We start from the raw sequence: 17,429 nt of genomic DNA, 5'->3' as shown, positions 1-17,429 counted from the left end.
GCAGCGTGAGGTGTAGATGGAGTCAATGGAAGGGAGGTTGGTTTGTGTGATGGTCTGGGCTGCGTCCACAATTCGGGGCAATTTCTTGCCGTCTTGGGAAGGAGCTGTTAGCTGTGATGCGTCCTGATAAAATGCTCTCTACGGCGCGTCTGTAGAAGTTGGTGAGAGTTGTTGGGGACGTGCCGACCTTCCTAATAAGCCTTCTAAGGGAGTAGAGGCGTTGGAATTTAATCCTGACTAACGAGGCGAACTTGCTGGGAAGTCAAATTAGACGTTGATGAAAGTCGGGCCCTACAATAGGTCGTGCAGCGGTAGAGTTGCTGCCTCACAGCGCCAGAGACCCGGGTTCAGTCCCGTCTGTACGTAGTTTGCACGTTCTCCCTGTGACCGCGTGGGTTTTCAGGCTGCATTTGGAGTATTGTGAGCAAATTTGGGCCCCATATCTGAGGAAGGATGTGCTGGCTCTGGAGAGGGTCCAGAGGAGGTTTACAAGAACGATCCCAGGAATGAGTGGGTTAACCCATGATGAGCGTTTGTTGGCACTGGGCCTGTACTCGCTGGAGTTTAGAAGGATGAGGGGGGACCTCATTGAAACTTACAGATTAGTGAAAGGCATAGATAGAGTGGATGTGGAGAGGATGTTTCCATTAGTGGGAGAGTCCAGGACCAGAGGTCACAGCCTCAGAATTAAAGGGCGCTCTTTTAGAAAGGAGGTGAGGAAGAACTTCTTTACTTAAGAGGATAGTGGATCTGTGGAACTCATTGCCACAGACAGAAGGCTGTTGAGGCCAAGTCAGTGGATATTTTTAAGGCAGAGATACACAAATTCTTCATTAGAATGAAACGCAGGTCTGTACACAAGCTCAGCCGGCGAGAATGTTTAGCACAAGTGACCTATGACCTGCGCTTGCCCGGTCGATACCGAACCCGCTTATTCTACTCCTATAAACTTGTGACGTACTGGATTGTAGGTTAACTTGGCTTCTATGGTGGCGCAGCGGTAGAGTTGCTGCCTTACAGCGAATGCAGCGCCGGAGACCCGGGTTCAATCCCGACTACGGGCGCCGTCTGTACGGAGTTTGTACGTTCTCCCCGTGACCTGCGTGAGTTTTCTCCGAGATCTTCGGTTTCCTCCCACACTCCAAAGACGTACAGGGATGTAGGTTAATTGGCTTGGTAAATGTAAAAACTGTTCCTAGTGTGTTTAGGATAGTGTTAATGTGCGGGGATCGCTGGTCGGCGCGGACCCGGTGGGCCGAAGGGCCTGTTTCTGCGCTGTATCTCTAAACTAATCTATAAATTGTAAAATTGTCCCTTGTGTAGTAGGATTGTATTAGTGTGCGGGCGATCGCTGATGGACTCGGTGTGCCGAAGGGCCTTTTTACAAGCTGTATCTGCAAACTACAGAAATGGCAGATGGAGTTTTATCCGAGCAAGTGTGTGGTAAAATTTTATGAGGAAAATGCAAGTGGAAGGTATTCAATTGATGGCAAGACTCTGAACAGCATCGATGAACAGGGGGATCTTGGGGTCCAAGTCCATAACTCCCTGAAAGTGGCTACACAAGTGGACAGAGGGAACGGTAAAGGCGTAGGGTGCGCTTGCCTTCATCGGCTGGGGCGTTGAGTACAAGAGTTAGGAGGTCACGGTGCAGCTTTATAGGACTTTGGTCGGGCCGCATTTGGAGAACTGCGTGCAGTTCTGCTGAGAGGAGACTCGACCGAAGATTATAAAATGATGAGAGGTGTAGACAGTCAGAATCTTTTCACCCAGGGTAGAAAATCAAAGACACTAGAGGAACAAGATAGACCACTCGACCCTAAAAACCGTAGTGCGTCACGGCGGCCATTTTAGTAGGCAGAAACATTTAAAAAGAAAAATAACAAATATCTGAGTTGATAGACGAGATATATTCTGCCTTTTAATGGTATCATCACACATACTGTTCCCCCAAACACTGATTACACTGCGAGAGGCATAACGGACGGCGGGTTTTGCCTACTAAAATGGCGGCCGTTACGCTCCTTTGCGTACTGCACTTCAGTACAGGTGATTTCAACGTAGTGGTCCATCTTGTTCCTCTAGTATCTTTGGTGGAAATGTTGATACCTAGAGGGCCGAGCTGGAAGGTGAGAGGGCAAAGTTTAAAGGGGATGTTTAGTTTAGAGTTTACAGCATGGAAACAGGCCCATCGGCCCCCCCCCCCCCCCCGAGTCCGCACCGACCAGCAATCCCCGCACATTGACACCATCCTACACCAACGCGGTCACAGGGAGAACATACAAACTGCGTACAGACAGCGCCCGTAGTCGGGATCGAACCCGGGTCTCCGGCGCTGCAAGCGCTATAAGGCAGCAACTCTACCGCTGCTCCACCGTGCTGGGCCGAGATATGTGGGGCAAGGTTTATTTGCACCAAGTGGTGGGGGCCTGGAACACGCTGCCAGGGGTGGTGGTGGTGGAGGTAAAGACGATAGTTTTGTAGAAGAGGCTTTTAGACAAGTACACGGATATGCAGGGAATATGGATCACATGCAGGCAGAGATTAGTTTAACTGATCGGTGATATTTACGTTGGGACCCAATAGACAGGAGGAGGCCATTCAGCCCTTCGAGCCAGCACGCCATTCAATGTGATCATGGCTGATCATTCTCCATCAGTACCCCGTTCCTGCCTTCTCCTCTTACCCCCTGACTCCGCTATCCTTAAGAGCTCCATCCAGCTCTCTCTTGAATGCATTCAGAGAATTGGCCTCCACTGCCTTCTGAGGCAGAGAATTCCACAGATTCACAACTCTCTGACTGAAAAAGTTTTTCCTCATCTCAGTTCTAAATGGCCTACCCCCTTATTCTTAAACTGTGGCCCCTTGTTCTGGACTCCCCCAACATTGGGAACATGTTTCCTGCCTCTAACGTGTCCAACCCCTTAATAATCTTATACGTTTCGATAAGATCCCGTCTCATCCTTCTCAGACTGACCCGAGCATCACCTGTCCACGTTCTCCAGAGATGCAGTACGGTGGCACAGCGGTAGAGTTGCTGCCTCACAGCGCCACAGACCCAGGTTCGATCCTGAGCATGGGTGCTGTGCTGTGTGTATTGGAGTTTGTACGTTCTCCACGTGACTGCATGGGTTTTTGTCCAGGAGTTCCAGTCTCTTCCCACACTCCAAAGAGATACAGGTTTGTAGGTTAATTGGCTTCGGTTAAAAATTGTAAATTGCCCCCAGTGCGTGTAGGATAGTGTTAATGTGTTAATGGATCGCTGGTCGGCGCGGACTCGGTGGGCCGAAGAGCCTGTTTCCACGCTGTATCTCTAAACTAAAAAAATAAACACAGTTGCTGAGTTTATTCAGTGGAATTTAGAAGGATGTGAGGGGATCTTATAGAAACGTCTCACATTATAAAAGGACTGGGAGAGCTCGATGCAGGAAAAATGTTCCCAATGTTGGGGGAGTCCAGAACCAGAGGCCACACAGAATAAGAATAAAGGGGAGGCCATTTAATACTGAGGTGAGAAAAAACATTTTCACCCAGAGTTATGAATTTGTGGAATTCTCTGCCACAGAGGGCAGTGGAGGCCAATTCACTGGATGAATTTAAAAGAGTTAGATAGAGCTCTAGGGGCTAACGGAATCAAGGGGTACGGGGAGAAGGCAGGCACGGGTTACTGATTGTGGATGATCAGCCATGATCACAAATGAATGGCGGTGCTGGCTCGAAGGGCCAAATGGCCTCCTGTTGCTGCACCTATTTTCTATGTTTCTGTAAGGAAACAACTGCAGATGCTGGTACAAATGGAAGGTATTTATTCACAAAATGCTGGAGTAACTCAGCAGGTCAGGCAGCATCTCAGGAGAGAAGGAATGGGCGACGTTTCGGGTCGAGACCCTTGTTCAGTTTCTGTGCTGCCTGACCTGCTGTAACTCCAGCACTTTGTGTCTATATACTATTTCAAGGACGCTTGGACATACATAGGTTTGGATAGCTATGGGCCACATGTGGGCTGGTGGGACTAGTGTCGATGGGGCATGTTGGATGGGTTGGCCAAAGGTCCCGTTTCTGCGCTGTGTGACCGTGATGCCACCATCATAACCAAGGACCGGTCTCACGCCCGTCACTCCCTCTTCTCCCCTGTCATCGGGCAAAGGGTACAGAAGTGTGAAGTTACGATGGCAATCATGTCTAGGTTTTCCACTGACTGGGATAGCACACAATTAAAAAGCTGAAGGCACAAAATGCTGGAGTAACTCAGCGGGACAGGCGAGCGACTCTGGAGAGAAGGTACGGGTGACCTTTTGGGTCGAGACCCTTCTTCAGACCATACCTCTCGACCCGAAACGTCACCCATTCCTTCTTATTTAAGGATAAGGGGGAAGTCTTTTAGGACCGAGATGAGAACGTTTTTTTTCACACAGAGAGTGGTGAATCTGTGGAATTCTCTGCCACAGAAGGTAGTTGAGGCCAGTTCATTGGCTATATTTAAGAGGGAGTTAGATGTGGCCCTTGTGGCTAAAGGGATCAGGGGGTATGGAAAGAAGGCAGGTATGGGATACTGAGTTGGATGATCAGCCATGATCATATTGAATGGCGGTGCAGGCTCAAAGGGCCGAATGGCCTACTCCTGCACCTATTTTCTATGTTTCTCTCCAGAGATGCTGCCTGACCCCGCTGAGTTACACCAGCATTTTGTGTCTTTCTTTGGTTTAAACCGGTATCTGCAGTTCCCTATATAGAAACATAGAAAATAGGTGCAGGAGGAGGCCTATCGGCCCTTCGAGCCAGCACCGCCATTCATTGTGATCATGGCTGATCGTCCCCAATCAATAACCCGTGCCTGCCTTCTCCCCATATCCCTTGGTTCCACTAGCCCCTAGAGCTCTATCTAACTCTCTTAAAGCCATCCAGTGATTTGGCCTCCACTGCCCTCTGTGGCAGAGAATTCCACAAATTCACAACTCTCTGGGTGATTTTTTTTTTCTCATCTCGGTTTCATGTGTGGGAACGAACTGCAGAGACTGGTTTAAATCGAAGGTATGAAGTCACAAAATGCTGGAGTAACTCAGCGGGACAGGCAGCATCTCTGGAGAGAAGCCCGAGTCTGAAGAAGGATCTCGACCCGTAATGTCACCCATTCCTTCTCTCCGGAGATGCAGCCTGTCCCGCTGAGTTGCGGCAGCTTTTTGCGTCTTTATACCTGCAGTGCATTTGTGCACGTGACATTAAACTCTGCACATAACTCAGAGAAGAGTGGAGGGGGAGATCGGAGGCACGGTGGCGCAGCGGTAGAGTTGCTGCCTTACAACGAATGCAGTGCCGGAGACCCGGGTTCGATCCTGACTCCGGTTGCTGTCTGTACGGAGTTTGTACGTTCTCCCCGTGACCTGCGTGGGTTTTTAGAAACATAGAAAATAGGTGTAGGAGTAGGCCATTCGGCCCTTCGAGCCAGCACCACCGTTCAATATGATCATTGCTGGTCGTCCAAAATCAGTACCCCGTTCCTGCTTTTTCCCCATATCCCTCGATTCTGTTAGCCCTAAGAGCTAACTCTCTCTTGAAAACATCCAGTGAATTGGCCTCCACTGCCTTCTGTGGCAGAGAATTCTACAGATTCACAACGCTCTGGTTGAAGAAGTTTTTCCTCGTCTCAGTCCTAAATGGCCGACCCCTTATTCTTAAACTGCGTGACACCTAGTTCTGGACTCCCCCAACATGGGGAACATGTTTCCTGCATCTGTCCTGTCCAATCCTCTAAGAAGTTTGTCTGTTTCTATAAGATATCGCTATATAAGATATAACCCCCACTATCATCTCGCCCTCCCGACCCTCCACTGAGCCCTGCCTGACCTTGCATCTATCCCCCCCTCCCCCCCCCTCCCTCTACATTCCCAAGCACAACCCCCCCTCGTCAATCCTCTAGCTTCACAATTTGCAGCTCTCTAATCCTTTTGTCTCACACCTTTTGTGTGTGTTCATCTCTGGCTGTTATCGAATCATTTTGCTATCAACCCCCTCCCCCTCTCAGTTGTGTTACACATAGAACCACAGAAAATATGTTTGGCCCTTCGAGCCAGCACCGCCATTCATTGTGATCATGGCAGATCATCTACAATCAGTTACCCGTGCCTGCCTTCTCCCCATATCCCCTGATTCCACTAGCCCCGAGAGCTGTATCTAACACAATCTCTCTCTCCCTCTCTCTCACTCTCCCCCTCTCTCTCTCTCTTTCTCTCTCTCCCCCTCTCTCTCCCTGCCCCTCTCTCTCCGCCCCTCTCTCCTCTTCTCTCTCTCTCCCCCTCTCTCTCTCCCCCTCTCCCTCTCCCCTCTCTCCGAGATCTTCGGCTTCCTCTCACACTCCAAAGACGTACAGGTTTGTAGGTTAGTTGGCTTGGTAAATGTAAATATTGTCCCTGGTGGGTGTAGGATAGTGTTAGTGTGCGGGGATCGCTGGTGGGCACGGACCCGGTGGGCCGAAAGGGCCTGTTTCCGCGCTGTATCTCTAAACTAAACTAAGGCCTTGGACTGACCGTACTGTGTTCTCCCTTCCCATAGGAATGTCCCGGAGAGAGGAGCCGAGCGTGTAGCTCCCTCCGGCATGGCAGCCCGGTGTAAGCAGGGTGGCATGTGTGCAGCGGGGCAGAACGAGGCGGAGGAGGAGGAGGAGGACAGGGTGTGGAACGACCCGCCGTGGCCCCAGGAGGTGGTGGTGTACGACCCGGAGCGGCCGCTGGACTCCCGCGGACGGTGGCGAGAGGAGGAGGAGGAGGTGGTGGAGGATGAGGAGGAGGAGCAGCCGGTGGAAGGAGAAGGAGAGGGAGAGGGAGAGGGCTACCATTGCCAGATCTGCGGTTTCCACGCCGAGCAGCTTCAGCCCTTCAACGTGCACCTCCACACGGCCCACCCTGCCGTGGTGCTGCAGGAACTCTACGGTCTGCTGGGCCTGAGCGGCAGCCCCGGGCCCGCACTCTTCGGGACTCCCATCCCCGGCCTGGGAGTCATCATCGGGCCCAGTCCCACACAGGGGCAGCACCCATCAGCTGCAGGGCCGGAGCCAGGGCTGGACCTGAGGGGAGGGCCGGAACCAGGCCTAACTGGAAGGCCCGCTGTCAGCCTGACACCAGGGCCGGAGCTAAGCTTAACTAACAGGCCCAATATCAGCCTGATTGCAGAGCGAGAACCAAGCCTAACTGGTAGGCCCAGTATCAGCCTGACTGCAGAGCTGGAGTCAGGTCTAACTGGAAGGCCCAATATCAGCCTGACACCAGGGCCGGAGCCAAGCCTAACTGGAGGCCTCAAACACAGCCTGACTGGAGGCCCGGACATCAGCCCGAGTGGGGGCCCCAAACCCAGACTGACTGAAGGCGTGAAGGGAGAGCCGACCCCAGGCCTGAGCCTGACTCGAGGGCCGCATCCCAGCCTGTCCTTGGGGCCCAGCCCCCCCCTGGGCCTGACGGCAGGCCCGGTCCCAGGCCAAATGGAGGCAGGCAGTGGAGGGGATGAGGGGGATGGAGGGGAGAGGGGCATGGTGCAAATCGACCTGACCGGCGAGGAGGAGACACCTGGGCTCCTGCTCCCGGCCGCCCCCGACCCTCTGGACCCCGAGCTCGACTCCGGCAATCCCCTGGCAGAATCCTTCAGCCGTTTCCCCTACCCCAGCCCAGAGGAGCTGTCGAGATACGGCCTGCTACTGGGGCTGCCCCCAGAGAGCGTGGGAGTGTGGTTTGCTCAGCAGAGGCTGCGTCATGGCATCAGCTGGACCCCCGAGGAGGTGCGGGAGGCTCGGGACAACCTAGGCCGGGTGGGAAGACCCGAGCCTGACCCTGACCCCGAAACTGAGCCCGCGGCCCCCTCCCCCAGAGGCCCTCGCTTCCGCAAGACCCAGGGCCAGCTGGCAGTGCTCAAGAGCAGCTTTGTGCGCGGGCCCTACCCCGACCAGGCCGAGACCAGGCGCCTGCAGGCCCGCACGGGCCTAGGCCGGGCCGAGATCCGCCGCTGGTTTAGCGACTGCCGTTACCAGCGGCGACGGGTCCCGGCTGGCGGGGGGAGGCCTCTCCCTGACCCGGACCCTCGGGCCCCCGTCCCCGGGCGGCCACGCAAGTCACAGCAGCAGCTGGCGGTGCTGAAGGCCTTCTTCCTGCGCTGCCGCTGGCCCAGCGGGCAGGACTACGGGCGGCTGGTGGAGCGCACGGGTCTCGCCAGGCCCGACATCATCCAGTGGTTCGGGGACACCCGCTACGCCCTCAAGAACGGGCAGCTCAAGTGGGTGCTGAGGGGGCCCGCTGGGTTGCCCGGAGACCACCGGGTGGGCTGGGGGGAGGGGGGAGAACTTGGGGCCCAGGAGGGCAGCCTGACACTCTGACCCCTGGGGAGTGGGAGGCAGTGTCCAAACTCGGGCCCCCGAGGGGTCAGCCTGACCCTCTGGCCCCTGGGGGAGAACAGGGGGTCATCCTGACCCCTGTGGCCCGGGGGGGAAGGGGCAGTGTCCAAACACAGGCCCCGAGGAGTCAGCCTGACCCCTGGGGGCTGGGATGCGAACGGGGGCCCCTAGGGGTCAGCTTGACTCTCTGACCCCTGGCGGCTGACGGGGGGGGGGGGCGGAGGGGGCGATGAACAAACACGGGCCCCCCGGGGTCAGCTTGACCCTCGGTAAGGCCCCAGCCCGGCCCCAGCTTGCGTCGGTATTTTACGTGGATTGACCGGAGATGTGTGGCAATTTCCATTATTAAAAAAAGACAAAAAAAATCTTTTTATAAACCGACCCACCCTGTGTCTCGCCCTGCGCTTTTTTTTGGGAGGGGGCATGGGGTTTTGTCCAGCTAACTAACGCCAGGTGTCGAGGAAAGGGGTATAAATCCTGGTCACCACGAACTCAGCGTTTCCAAGCTGTATCTGTAAACTTGACATAGGACTAGCGTGAACAGGTAATGGTTGATCTGCACGGACTCAATGGGCCGAAGGGCCTGCTTCCGCGCTGTACCTCTAAACCATGGTGACCATCGACCGCCCGTTCACTAGGTCTGAAGGGTGGTGCAGCGGGTAGAGCCGCTGCCTCACAGCACGGGGTTCCAGCCTGGCCACGGGTGCTCTCTGTACGGAGTTTGCATGCTCTCCCTGTGACCTGCGTGGGGTTTCTCCGGGTGCTCCGGCTTCCTCCCACACTCCAAAGACGGGCAGGTTTTGTAGGTTAATTGACTCCTGTAAATCGTCCCTAGTGCGTCGGATAGAACTGGTGTGGACAGGTAATCACTGGTCAGCATGGACTCGGTGGGCCAAAGGGCCTGTTTCCGTGCTGCATCTCAAAACTAAACTAAAACAAAATGCTGCCCCCCCCCACCTCATCCAAACAGGACCCTGGAACAAACGGGGGGGGGGGAAGCTTATGAGGGAAGAATGGGTCGACTGGACCTGTATCTACTGGAATTTAGAAGGATGAGAGGGGATCTTATATCGAAACATACAAAATTCTTTTGGGATCGGACAGGCTGGATGCAGGATACATGTTCCCGATGTTGGGGGAGTCCAGAACCAGGGGGTCACACAGTTTAAGAATAAGTAGCAGGCCATTTCGGACTGAGATGAGGAAAAACTTTTTCACCCAGAGGGCTGTGAATCCATGGAATTCTCTGCCACAGAAGGCAGTGGAGGCCAATTCACTGATTTATTCACAAAATGCTGGAGTAACTCAGCAGGTCAGGCAGCATCTCGGGAGAGAAGGAATGGGTGACGTTTCGGGTCGAGACCCTTCTTCAGACTGATGTCAGGGGGGCGGGACAAAGGAAGGATATAGGTGGAGACAGGAAGATAGAGGGAAATCTGGGAAGGGGGAGGGGAAGGGAGGGACAGAGGAACTATCTAAAGTTGGAGAAGTAATTCACTGGATGTTTTCAAGAGAGAGTTAGATTCAGCTCTTGGGGCTAATGGAATCAAGGGATATGGGGAGAAAGCAGGAAAGGGGGGTACTGATTTTGGATGATCAGCCATGATTATGTTGAATGGCAGTGCTGACTCGAAGGGCCGAATGGCCTGCTCCTGCACCTATTGTCTAAGTTTATCAAAAGCAAACATACAGGAGCGTGCGGCTTCAGGGTGACAGGTTTAATAAGTCTGGAGTGCGGTGGTGAAGCACACAGATGGAAGGAGGGGGGGGAGTGTGGGGGGCTTTCTACCTGTCCTGACCTCCTGTGGCTCTGTGTGCCTTCGATCCTGGGCCGGGAGAGGGGGGGCTGGCCGCACGAGCCCCTGCAGACTGCCCCCAAACCCTTCCTCTCACACCGCCGTGCCTCTAGAGGGGGGCCTGTAACAGAACACAGGGCTGTTAAAGGGGCCGTGATGGTGCAGCGGGTGGAGCTCACAGCGCCAGAGAGCCAGCTTCGACCCTGATCACGGGTGCTGTCTGCACGGAGTTTGCATGTTCTCCCCGTGACCTGCGCGGATTCTCTCCGGGTGCCCTGGTGGTTTCCTCCCACATTACAAAGACGGACAGGTTTGTAGGTTAATTCAGTCAGAGAGTTGTGAATCTGTGGAATTCTCTGCCTCAGAGGGCAGTGGAGGCCAATTCTCTGAATGCATTCAAGAGAGAATTAGATAGAGCTCTTAAGGATAGCGGAGTCAGGGGGTATGGGGAGAAGGCAGGAACGGGGTACTGATTGAGAATGATCAGCCATGATCGCATTGAATGGCGGTGCTGGCTCGAAGGGCCGAATGGCCTCCTCCTGCACCTATTGTCTATTATTGTCTGGTGTAAATTGTCCCTAGTGTGTGTATGGGATAGAACTAGCACACGGTGAAGGGCCTGTTTCCGCGCTCTATCTCTAAACTACGGAAGTGGACAGAGAAATGGCAGATGGAGTCTGAAGGAGTTTGTACGTTCTCCCTGTGACCTGCGTGGGTTTTCTCCGGGTGCTCCGGTTTCCTCCCACACTCCAAAGGCGTGCGGGTTTGTAGATTAATTGGCCTCTGTAAGATTGTCCATCCATGGATTGTAGGAAGTGGATGAGAAAGTGGGATAACATAAAACTAGTGTGAACGGGTGATCGCTGGTCGGTGTGGACTCTGTGGGCCGAAGGGCCTGATTGGGTGCTGCATCTCTAAACTAAACTGCAGCGTAGGTTCACCAGGTTAATTCCCGGAATGGCGGGACTGTCGTATGTTGAAAGACTGGAGTGGCTAGTATAGAATTTAGAAGGATGAGAGAGGATCTTATCAAAAAATATAAGATTATTAAGGGGTTGGACACGTTAGAGGCAGGAAACATGTTCCCAATGTTGGGGGAGTCCAGAACCAGGGGCCACAGTTTAAGAATAAGGGGTAGGCCATTTAGAACGGAGATGAGGAAAAACTTTTTCAGTCAGAGAGTTGTGAATCTGTGGAATTCTCTGCCTCAGAAGGCAGTGGAGGCCAATTCTCCGAATGCATTCAAGAGAGAGCTAGATAGAGCTGGCTCGAAGGGCCGAATGGCCTCCTCCTGCGCCTATTGTCGATTGTCTAAACTAATCTCAGAACTGGTGAACGGGTGATCTCTGTCCGGCATGGACTCGCTGGGCCGAAGGGCCTGCTTCCAGGCTTGTATCTCGAAACGAAACTAAATGAAGCGTGCGGGTTTGTAGGTTAATTGGCCCTCTGTAAGAGCGCCACTAGTGTGTATGGAGTGGACGTGAAAGTGGACAAGATAGAACCAGTGTGTGAAGGGGTGATCGATCGCTGGTCGGCATGGTCCCGGTGGGCCGAAGGGCCTGTTTCCGCGCTGTATCTCTAAAGTCTTGAGAGTAGGCGCACAGCAACAGACAATAGGTGTAGAAGGAGGCCATTCGGCCCTTCGAGCCAGCACCACCATTCACTGTGATCATGGCTGATCATCCATAATCAGTACGCCGTTCCTGCCTTCTCCCCGTACCCCCTGACTCCGCTATCCTTAATAGCTCTATCTAGCTCTCTCTTGAAACCTCCCCACCGTTCCCCTGTGAGACAGAGACGCCACTCCTCTGGGCAGTCGATGCCCACCGGACGGGGGGGGGTGGGGGGGGAAGGGGGCGATGGCAGCTCTGGGGGGTGCGTACAGACCAAAGATACTAGAGGAACAAGATAGGCCGCTCGACCATAAAAATCGTAGCGCGTCACGGCGCCATTTTGGTAGGCAGAAACTTGCAGAAACATTTTTAAAGAAAAATAACAAAAATCTGAATTGATAGACGAGATATATTCCGGTAAGATCACGCGTACTGTTCCCCCACAACGCTGATTACACTGCGAGAGGCATAACGGACGGAGGGTTTTGCCGACTAAAATGGCGCACGTTACACTCCTTTGCGTACTACACTTCAGTATCTTTGGCACAGACCAGCGAAGGGGACGGGGGGGGAAGCGGGCGGGCGGGCGGGCGGTGGCGATACTTACACAGGGGGCTGGCGGAAGATGACGCTCCTGGGAGTGGTGTTCAGCTGTGGAGGAGGAGAAGAGGATGCAGAGTCAGTGGGGGGGGGGGGGGAGAGGGGGAGGGGTGTTATGGGTGGAACAAAGGCCTTCATAACAAGAGGAGTTGAGTATAGGAACAAAGAGGTCCTTCTGCAGTTGTACAGGGCCTTAGTGAGATCGCACCTGGAGTACTGTGCGCAGTTTTGGTCTCCAAATTTGAGGAAGGATATTCTTGCTATTGAGGGCGTGCAGCGTAGGTTTACTAGGTTAATTCCCGGAATGGCGGGACTGTCGTATGTTGAAAGACTGGAGCGACTAGGCTTGTATACACTGGAATTTAGAAGGATGAGAGGGGATCTTATCGAAACGTACAAACCTATTAAGGGGTTGGACACGTTAGAGGCAGGAAACATGTTCCCAATGTTGGGAGAGTCCAGAACAAGGGGCCACAGTTTAAGAATAAGGGGTCGGCCATTTAGAACGGAGATGAGGAAAAACTTTTTCAGTCAGAGAGTTGTGAATCTGTGGAATTCTCTGCCTCAGAAGGCAGTGGAGGCCAATTCTCTGAATGCATTCAAGAGAGAGCTAGATAGAGCTCTTAAGGATAGCGGAGTCAGGGGGTGTGGGGAGAAGGCAGGAACGGGGTACTGATTGAGAATGATCAGCCATGATCACATTGAATGGTGGTGCTGGCTCGAAGGGCCGAATGGCCTCCTCCTGCAACTATTGTCTAACAAAGGGGGGGGGGGGGGAGATGAGAAACAGGGCAACTGAGGTCCTGCGATCAACTACACTAATGCCAGCCGGTCACCTGGACCCTGGCACTGATCACACAGGCTACATGTTACAGCGTGCACAGCAATCCCCACTTACCACACAGTCTGACCCCTCTCCCTACAGTCTGATCCCCCCCTCACTACAGTCTGATCCCCCCTCACTACAGTCTGAACCCCCCCCCCCCCCCACCACAGTCTGACCCCCTGTCACCACAGTCTGAACTGATGTGCTGCAGTAGGAATAGACACAGAGTGCTGGAGTAACTCAGCGGGTCAGGCAGCATCTCTGGAGAGAAGGAATGGGTGACGTTTCGGGCCGAGACTCTTCTTCAGACTGAGAGTCTGGGGGGAGGGAGACACAGAAATGAGGACGGGTAGGGTGTGAAAGCGAGACGTCAAAAGGGGAGGTGGGTCAAGGAAAATGTAGAATAGATCATCGTTAGCATGGGGAAGGTGACAAAGATAAACGTTAATCAGGGGACAGTTAGACTGGTTTGAGAACTGGGCAGGGGGGGGGGGAGGGATGGAAAGCAAGGGTCACTTGAAGTTAGAGAGGTCAATGTTCGCATCGCTGCGGTGTAAGCTGCCCAAGCCGAATAAGAGGTGCTGTTCCTCTAATTTGCGCTGGGCCTCACTCTGACAGTGGAGGAGGCCAGGGACCGAAAGGTCAGTGTGGGAATGGAGGGGGGAGGTTTTCTGCTGTCGTGAGAATGAAGGCTCCAGAAAGATTTACGAGTTAGTCGCCAGGACTCGAAGGCCCGAGCTATAGGGAGTGGCTGAACAGGCTGGGACTCTCTCTATTCCTTTGGAGCGCAGGACGATGAGGATTGATCTTACAGAGAGATGTGTATAAAATCATGAGAGGAATAGATCGGGTGAACGCACAGAGTCTTTTGCCCAGAGTTGGGGAATCGAGGACCAGAGGACATAGGTTTAAGGTGAAGGGGAAAAGATTTAATAGTAATCTGAGGGCTATTGTTTTGATGTGGTTATGCTTTTATTCTTAATTGTCAAAAGTTGCTGGAAAGTCGGCGGCGAACCTGTATTTCTGTACAATTTGCTAATCAGGGGTGTACTTAGATGTGGCAAAACAATGGCCTGTTTCCTTTATCGTGGTGACTTTTTTGCATACAGTATCTTTCACTCCACATCACCGTCTGCATTTCTCATTTCCCTCTCCCCTGGTTCCCAGTCTGAAGAAGGGTCTTTGCCCAGAAACGTCACCTGTTCATTTTCTCCAGTGACGTTGCCTGACCCGTTGAGACTGTTTGTAAGTAAGGAATTTCACAGTGCGTTTGCACTTTGCACACCTGACAATAAAAGCCAAGCTGGCTGAGCCCTGGGGCTGTCTGTCTGAGACCGGTTCTCACCTGGATCTGCCGCCTTGGATCACTGCCGCCGATGGAGGGAGTCTGACGGGCCCCATTCAGCTCTGAAAACACAAGAGGTTGTTTCACTGAATGCTTCAGGAAAGACTAGACCCAGAGGACCCGTTGGGCCCAAACCTCTCCTGCATTGGTGAAGCACCCTCTCCTCCACCCTCCCCTCTCCCCCCCCTCCTCCTAGGAGATAGATTTAAACTTTAAAATGTGAATAACTAAAAATATAACACCGATTTCAATGAAACTTCTTCCATTAACACCAAAGGGACGACGATGAGTAAGGTGGGCCTAAAATTGTCCCGCTATCTTGTACCATTTTGGCTGTAGTTCACGAACAAACAAACAGACAAACTAGAGTTTTAGTAAATAGATGTTTTAGTTTTCGAGAAACAGGCCCTTCGGCCCACCGAGTCCGCACCGACCAGCGATCCCCGCACATTAACACGATCCTACACACACTCGGGACAATTTTACATTTTCACCCAGCCAATTAACCTACATGCCTGCACGTCTTTGGAGCGTGGGAGGAAACCGAAGATCTCGGGGAAAACCCACGCAGGTCACGGGGAGAACGTACAAACTCCGTACAGACGGCGCCCGTAGTCGGGATGGAACGCAGGTCTCCGGCGCTGCAATCGCTGCAAGGCAGCAACTCTACCGCTGCACCACCTGTTGTCAAGCAGGAAAGCGTGCACAGAAGATTCACGAGGATGTTGCCAGAACAGGCGGCACGGTGGCGCAGCGGGAGACTTGCTGCCTTGCAGGGCTTACAGCACCAGAGTCCCGGGTTCGATCCCGACTACGGGTGCTGTCTGTACGGAGTTTGTGCGTTCTCCCAGAGACCTGCTGGGGTTTTCTCCGAGATCTTCGGTTTCCTCCCACACTCCAAAGACGTGCAATTATGTAGGTTTATCGGCTTGGTATAAATGTAAAAGTTGTCCCTAGTGTACGATAGTATTACAATAGACAACAGGTGCAGGAGGAGGCCATTCGGCCCTTCGAGCCAGCACCGCCATTCAATGTGATCATGGCTGATCATTCTCAATCAGTACCCCGTTCCTGCCTTCTCCCCATACCCCCTGACTCCGCTATCCTTAAGAGCTCTATCTAGCTCTCTCTTGAATGCATTCAGAGAATTGGCCTCCACTGCCTTCTGATGCAGAGAATTCCACAGATTTACAACTCTCTGACTGAAAAAGTTTTTCCTCATCTCAGTTCTAAATGGCCTACCCCTTATTCTTAAACTGTGGCCCCTTGTTCTGGACTCCCCCAACATTGGGAACATGTTTCCTGCCTCTAACGTGTCCAACCCCTTAATAATCTTATTACGATGTGGGGATTGTTTGTTGGCACGGACTCGTTGGGCCAAAGGGCCTGTTTTAACGCTGTATCTCTAAATAAAAAAACTCAAGTCCGTACTGACTAGCGATCCCCGCACATTCACACTACCCAACACACATTGGGGACAATTTTACATTTAGATTAGATTAGATTAGAGATACAGCGTGGAAACAGGCCCTTTCGGCCCACCGGGTCCGTGCCGCCCAGCGATCCCCGCACATTAACACTATCCTACACCCACTAGGGACAATTTTTACATTTGCCAAGCCAATTAACCTGCAAACCTGTACGTCTTTCGAGTGTGGGGGGGAAACCGAAGTTCTCGGAGAAAACCCACGCAGGTCACGGCGAGAACGTACAAACTCCGTACAGACAGAACCCGTGGTCGGGATGGAACCCGGGTCTCTGGCGCTGTGAGACAGCAGCTCTACTGTTACGCTATCCGGTGTGAGCTACAGGGAGAGGTTGAGCAGGCTGGGACATTATTCCTCGGAGCGCAAGAGGAAGACAGGTGATCTTATAGAGGTGTACAAAATCATGAGAGGAATAGATCGGGTGGTCGCACAGAGTCTCTTGCTCAGAGCAGGGAAATCGAGAACAAGAGGGCGTGGGTTTAAGGTGAAGGGGGAGAATCTTCACCCTTTTATAGGAATCTGAGGGGCAACCTTTTTACACAAAGGGTGGTGGGTGTACGGAACGAGCTGCCAGAGGAGGTAGTTGAGGCAGGGACTATCGCAATGTTTAAGAAATATATTTGGACAGGTACATGGATAGGACGGGTTTAGAGGGATATGGGGTAAATGCAGGCAGGTGGGACTCGTGTAGGTCAGTGTGGGTAAGTTGGGCCGAAGGGCCAGTTTTATGCTGTGTGACTCTGTGACTGTCCTGGGATCATAAGTGCTAGGAGTAGATTTAGGCCATTCGGCCCATCAAGTCTACTCCGCCATTCAATCATGGCTGATCTATCTCTCCCACCTAACCCCATTCTCCTGACACCCGAACCAATCAAGAATCTATCGATCTCTGCTTTAGAAATATCCACTGACTTGGCCTCCACAGCCTTCTGTGGCAAAGAATTCCACAGATTCACCACCCTCTGACTAAAGGAATTCCTCCTCATCTCCTTCCTAAAAGAACGTCAAGGCAATAGACAATAGGTGCAGGAGGAGGCCATTCGGCCCTTCGAGCCAACACCGCCATTCAATGTGATCATGGCTGATCATTCTCAATCAGTACCCCGTTCCTGCCTTCTCCCCATACCCCCTGACTCCGTTATCCTTAAGAGCTCTATCCAGCTCTCTCTTGAATGCATTCAGAGAATTCCACAGATTTACAACTCTCTGACTGAAAAGGTTTTTCCTCATCTCCGTTCTAAATGGCCTACCCCTTATTCTTAAACTGTGGCCCCTGGTCTATATAATTCTGAGGCTGTGCCCTCTGGTCCTAGACTCTCCCACTAGTGGAAACATCCTCTCCACATCCACTCTATCCAGGCCGCTCACTATTCTGTACATTTCAATGA

The 17,429-nt window shown here is 52.9% G+C and overlaps 2 protein-coding genes across 2 annotated transcripts in view; one reads left to right on the top strand and one right to left on the bottom strand.

Moving 5' to 3' along the window:
• LOC144601307 (uncharacterized) overlaps positions 1–8,356 on the top strand; it is an 11,681-nt gene extending 3,325 nt beyond the window's left edge. The window contains exon 2 of the mRNA XM_078413340.1: positions 6,550–8,356. Within this exon, the coding sequence (XP_078269466.1) occupies positions 6,593–8,356 (1,764 nt within the window). The 5' untranslated portion in view covers positions 6,550–6,592. The remainder of the gene's footprint in view (positions 1–6,549) is intronic.
• Positions 8,357–10,263: 1,907 nt separating this feature from the next.
• The window catches only part of LOC144601302 (E3 ubiquitin-protein ligase RNF212B-like), a 40,499-nt gene continuing 33,333 nt past the window's right edge, over positions 10,264–17,429 (bottom strand). The window contains exons 13-15 of the mRNA XM_078413336.1: positions 14,555–14,616; positions 12,391–12,434; positions 10,264–10,291 (exon numbers count right to left, since the gene is read on the bottom strand). Coding sequence (XP_078269462.1) covers positions 10,264–10,291; positions 12,391–12,434; positions 14,555–14,616 — 134 coding nt within the window. The remainder of the gene's footprint in view (positions 10,292–12,390; positions 12,435–14,554; positions 14,617–17,429) is intronic.

Source organism: Rhinoraja longicauda, chromosome 16 (genome assembly GCF_053455715.1).
Source record: "Rhinoraja longicauda isolate Sanriku21f chromosome 16, sRhiLon1.1, whole genome shotgun sequence".
NCBI classification, from domain to species: Eukaryota; Metazoa; Chordata; class Chondrichthyes; order Rajiformes; family Arhynchobatidae; genus Rhinoraja; species Rhinoraja longicauda.
This window is presented reverse-complemented; position numbering and strand designations above follow the sequence as displayed.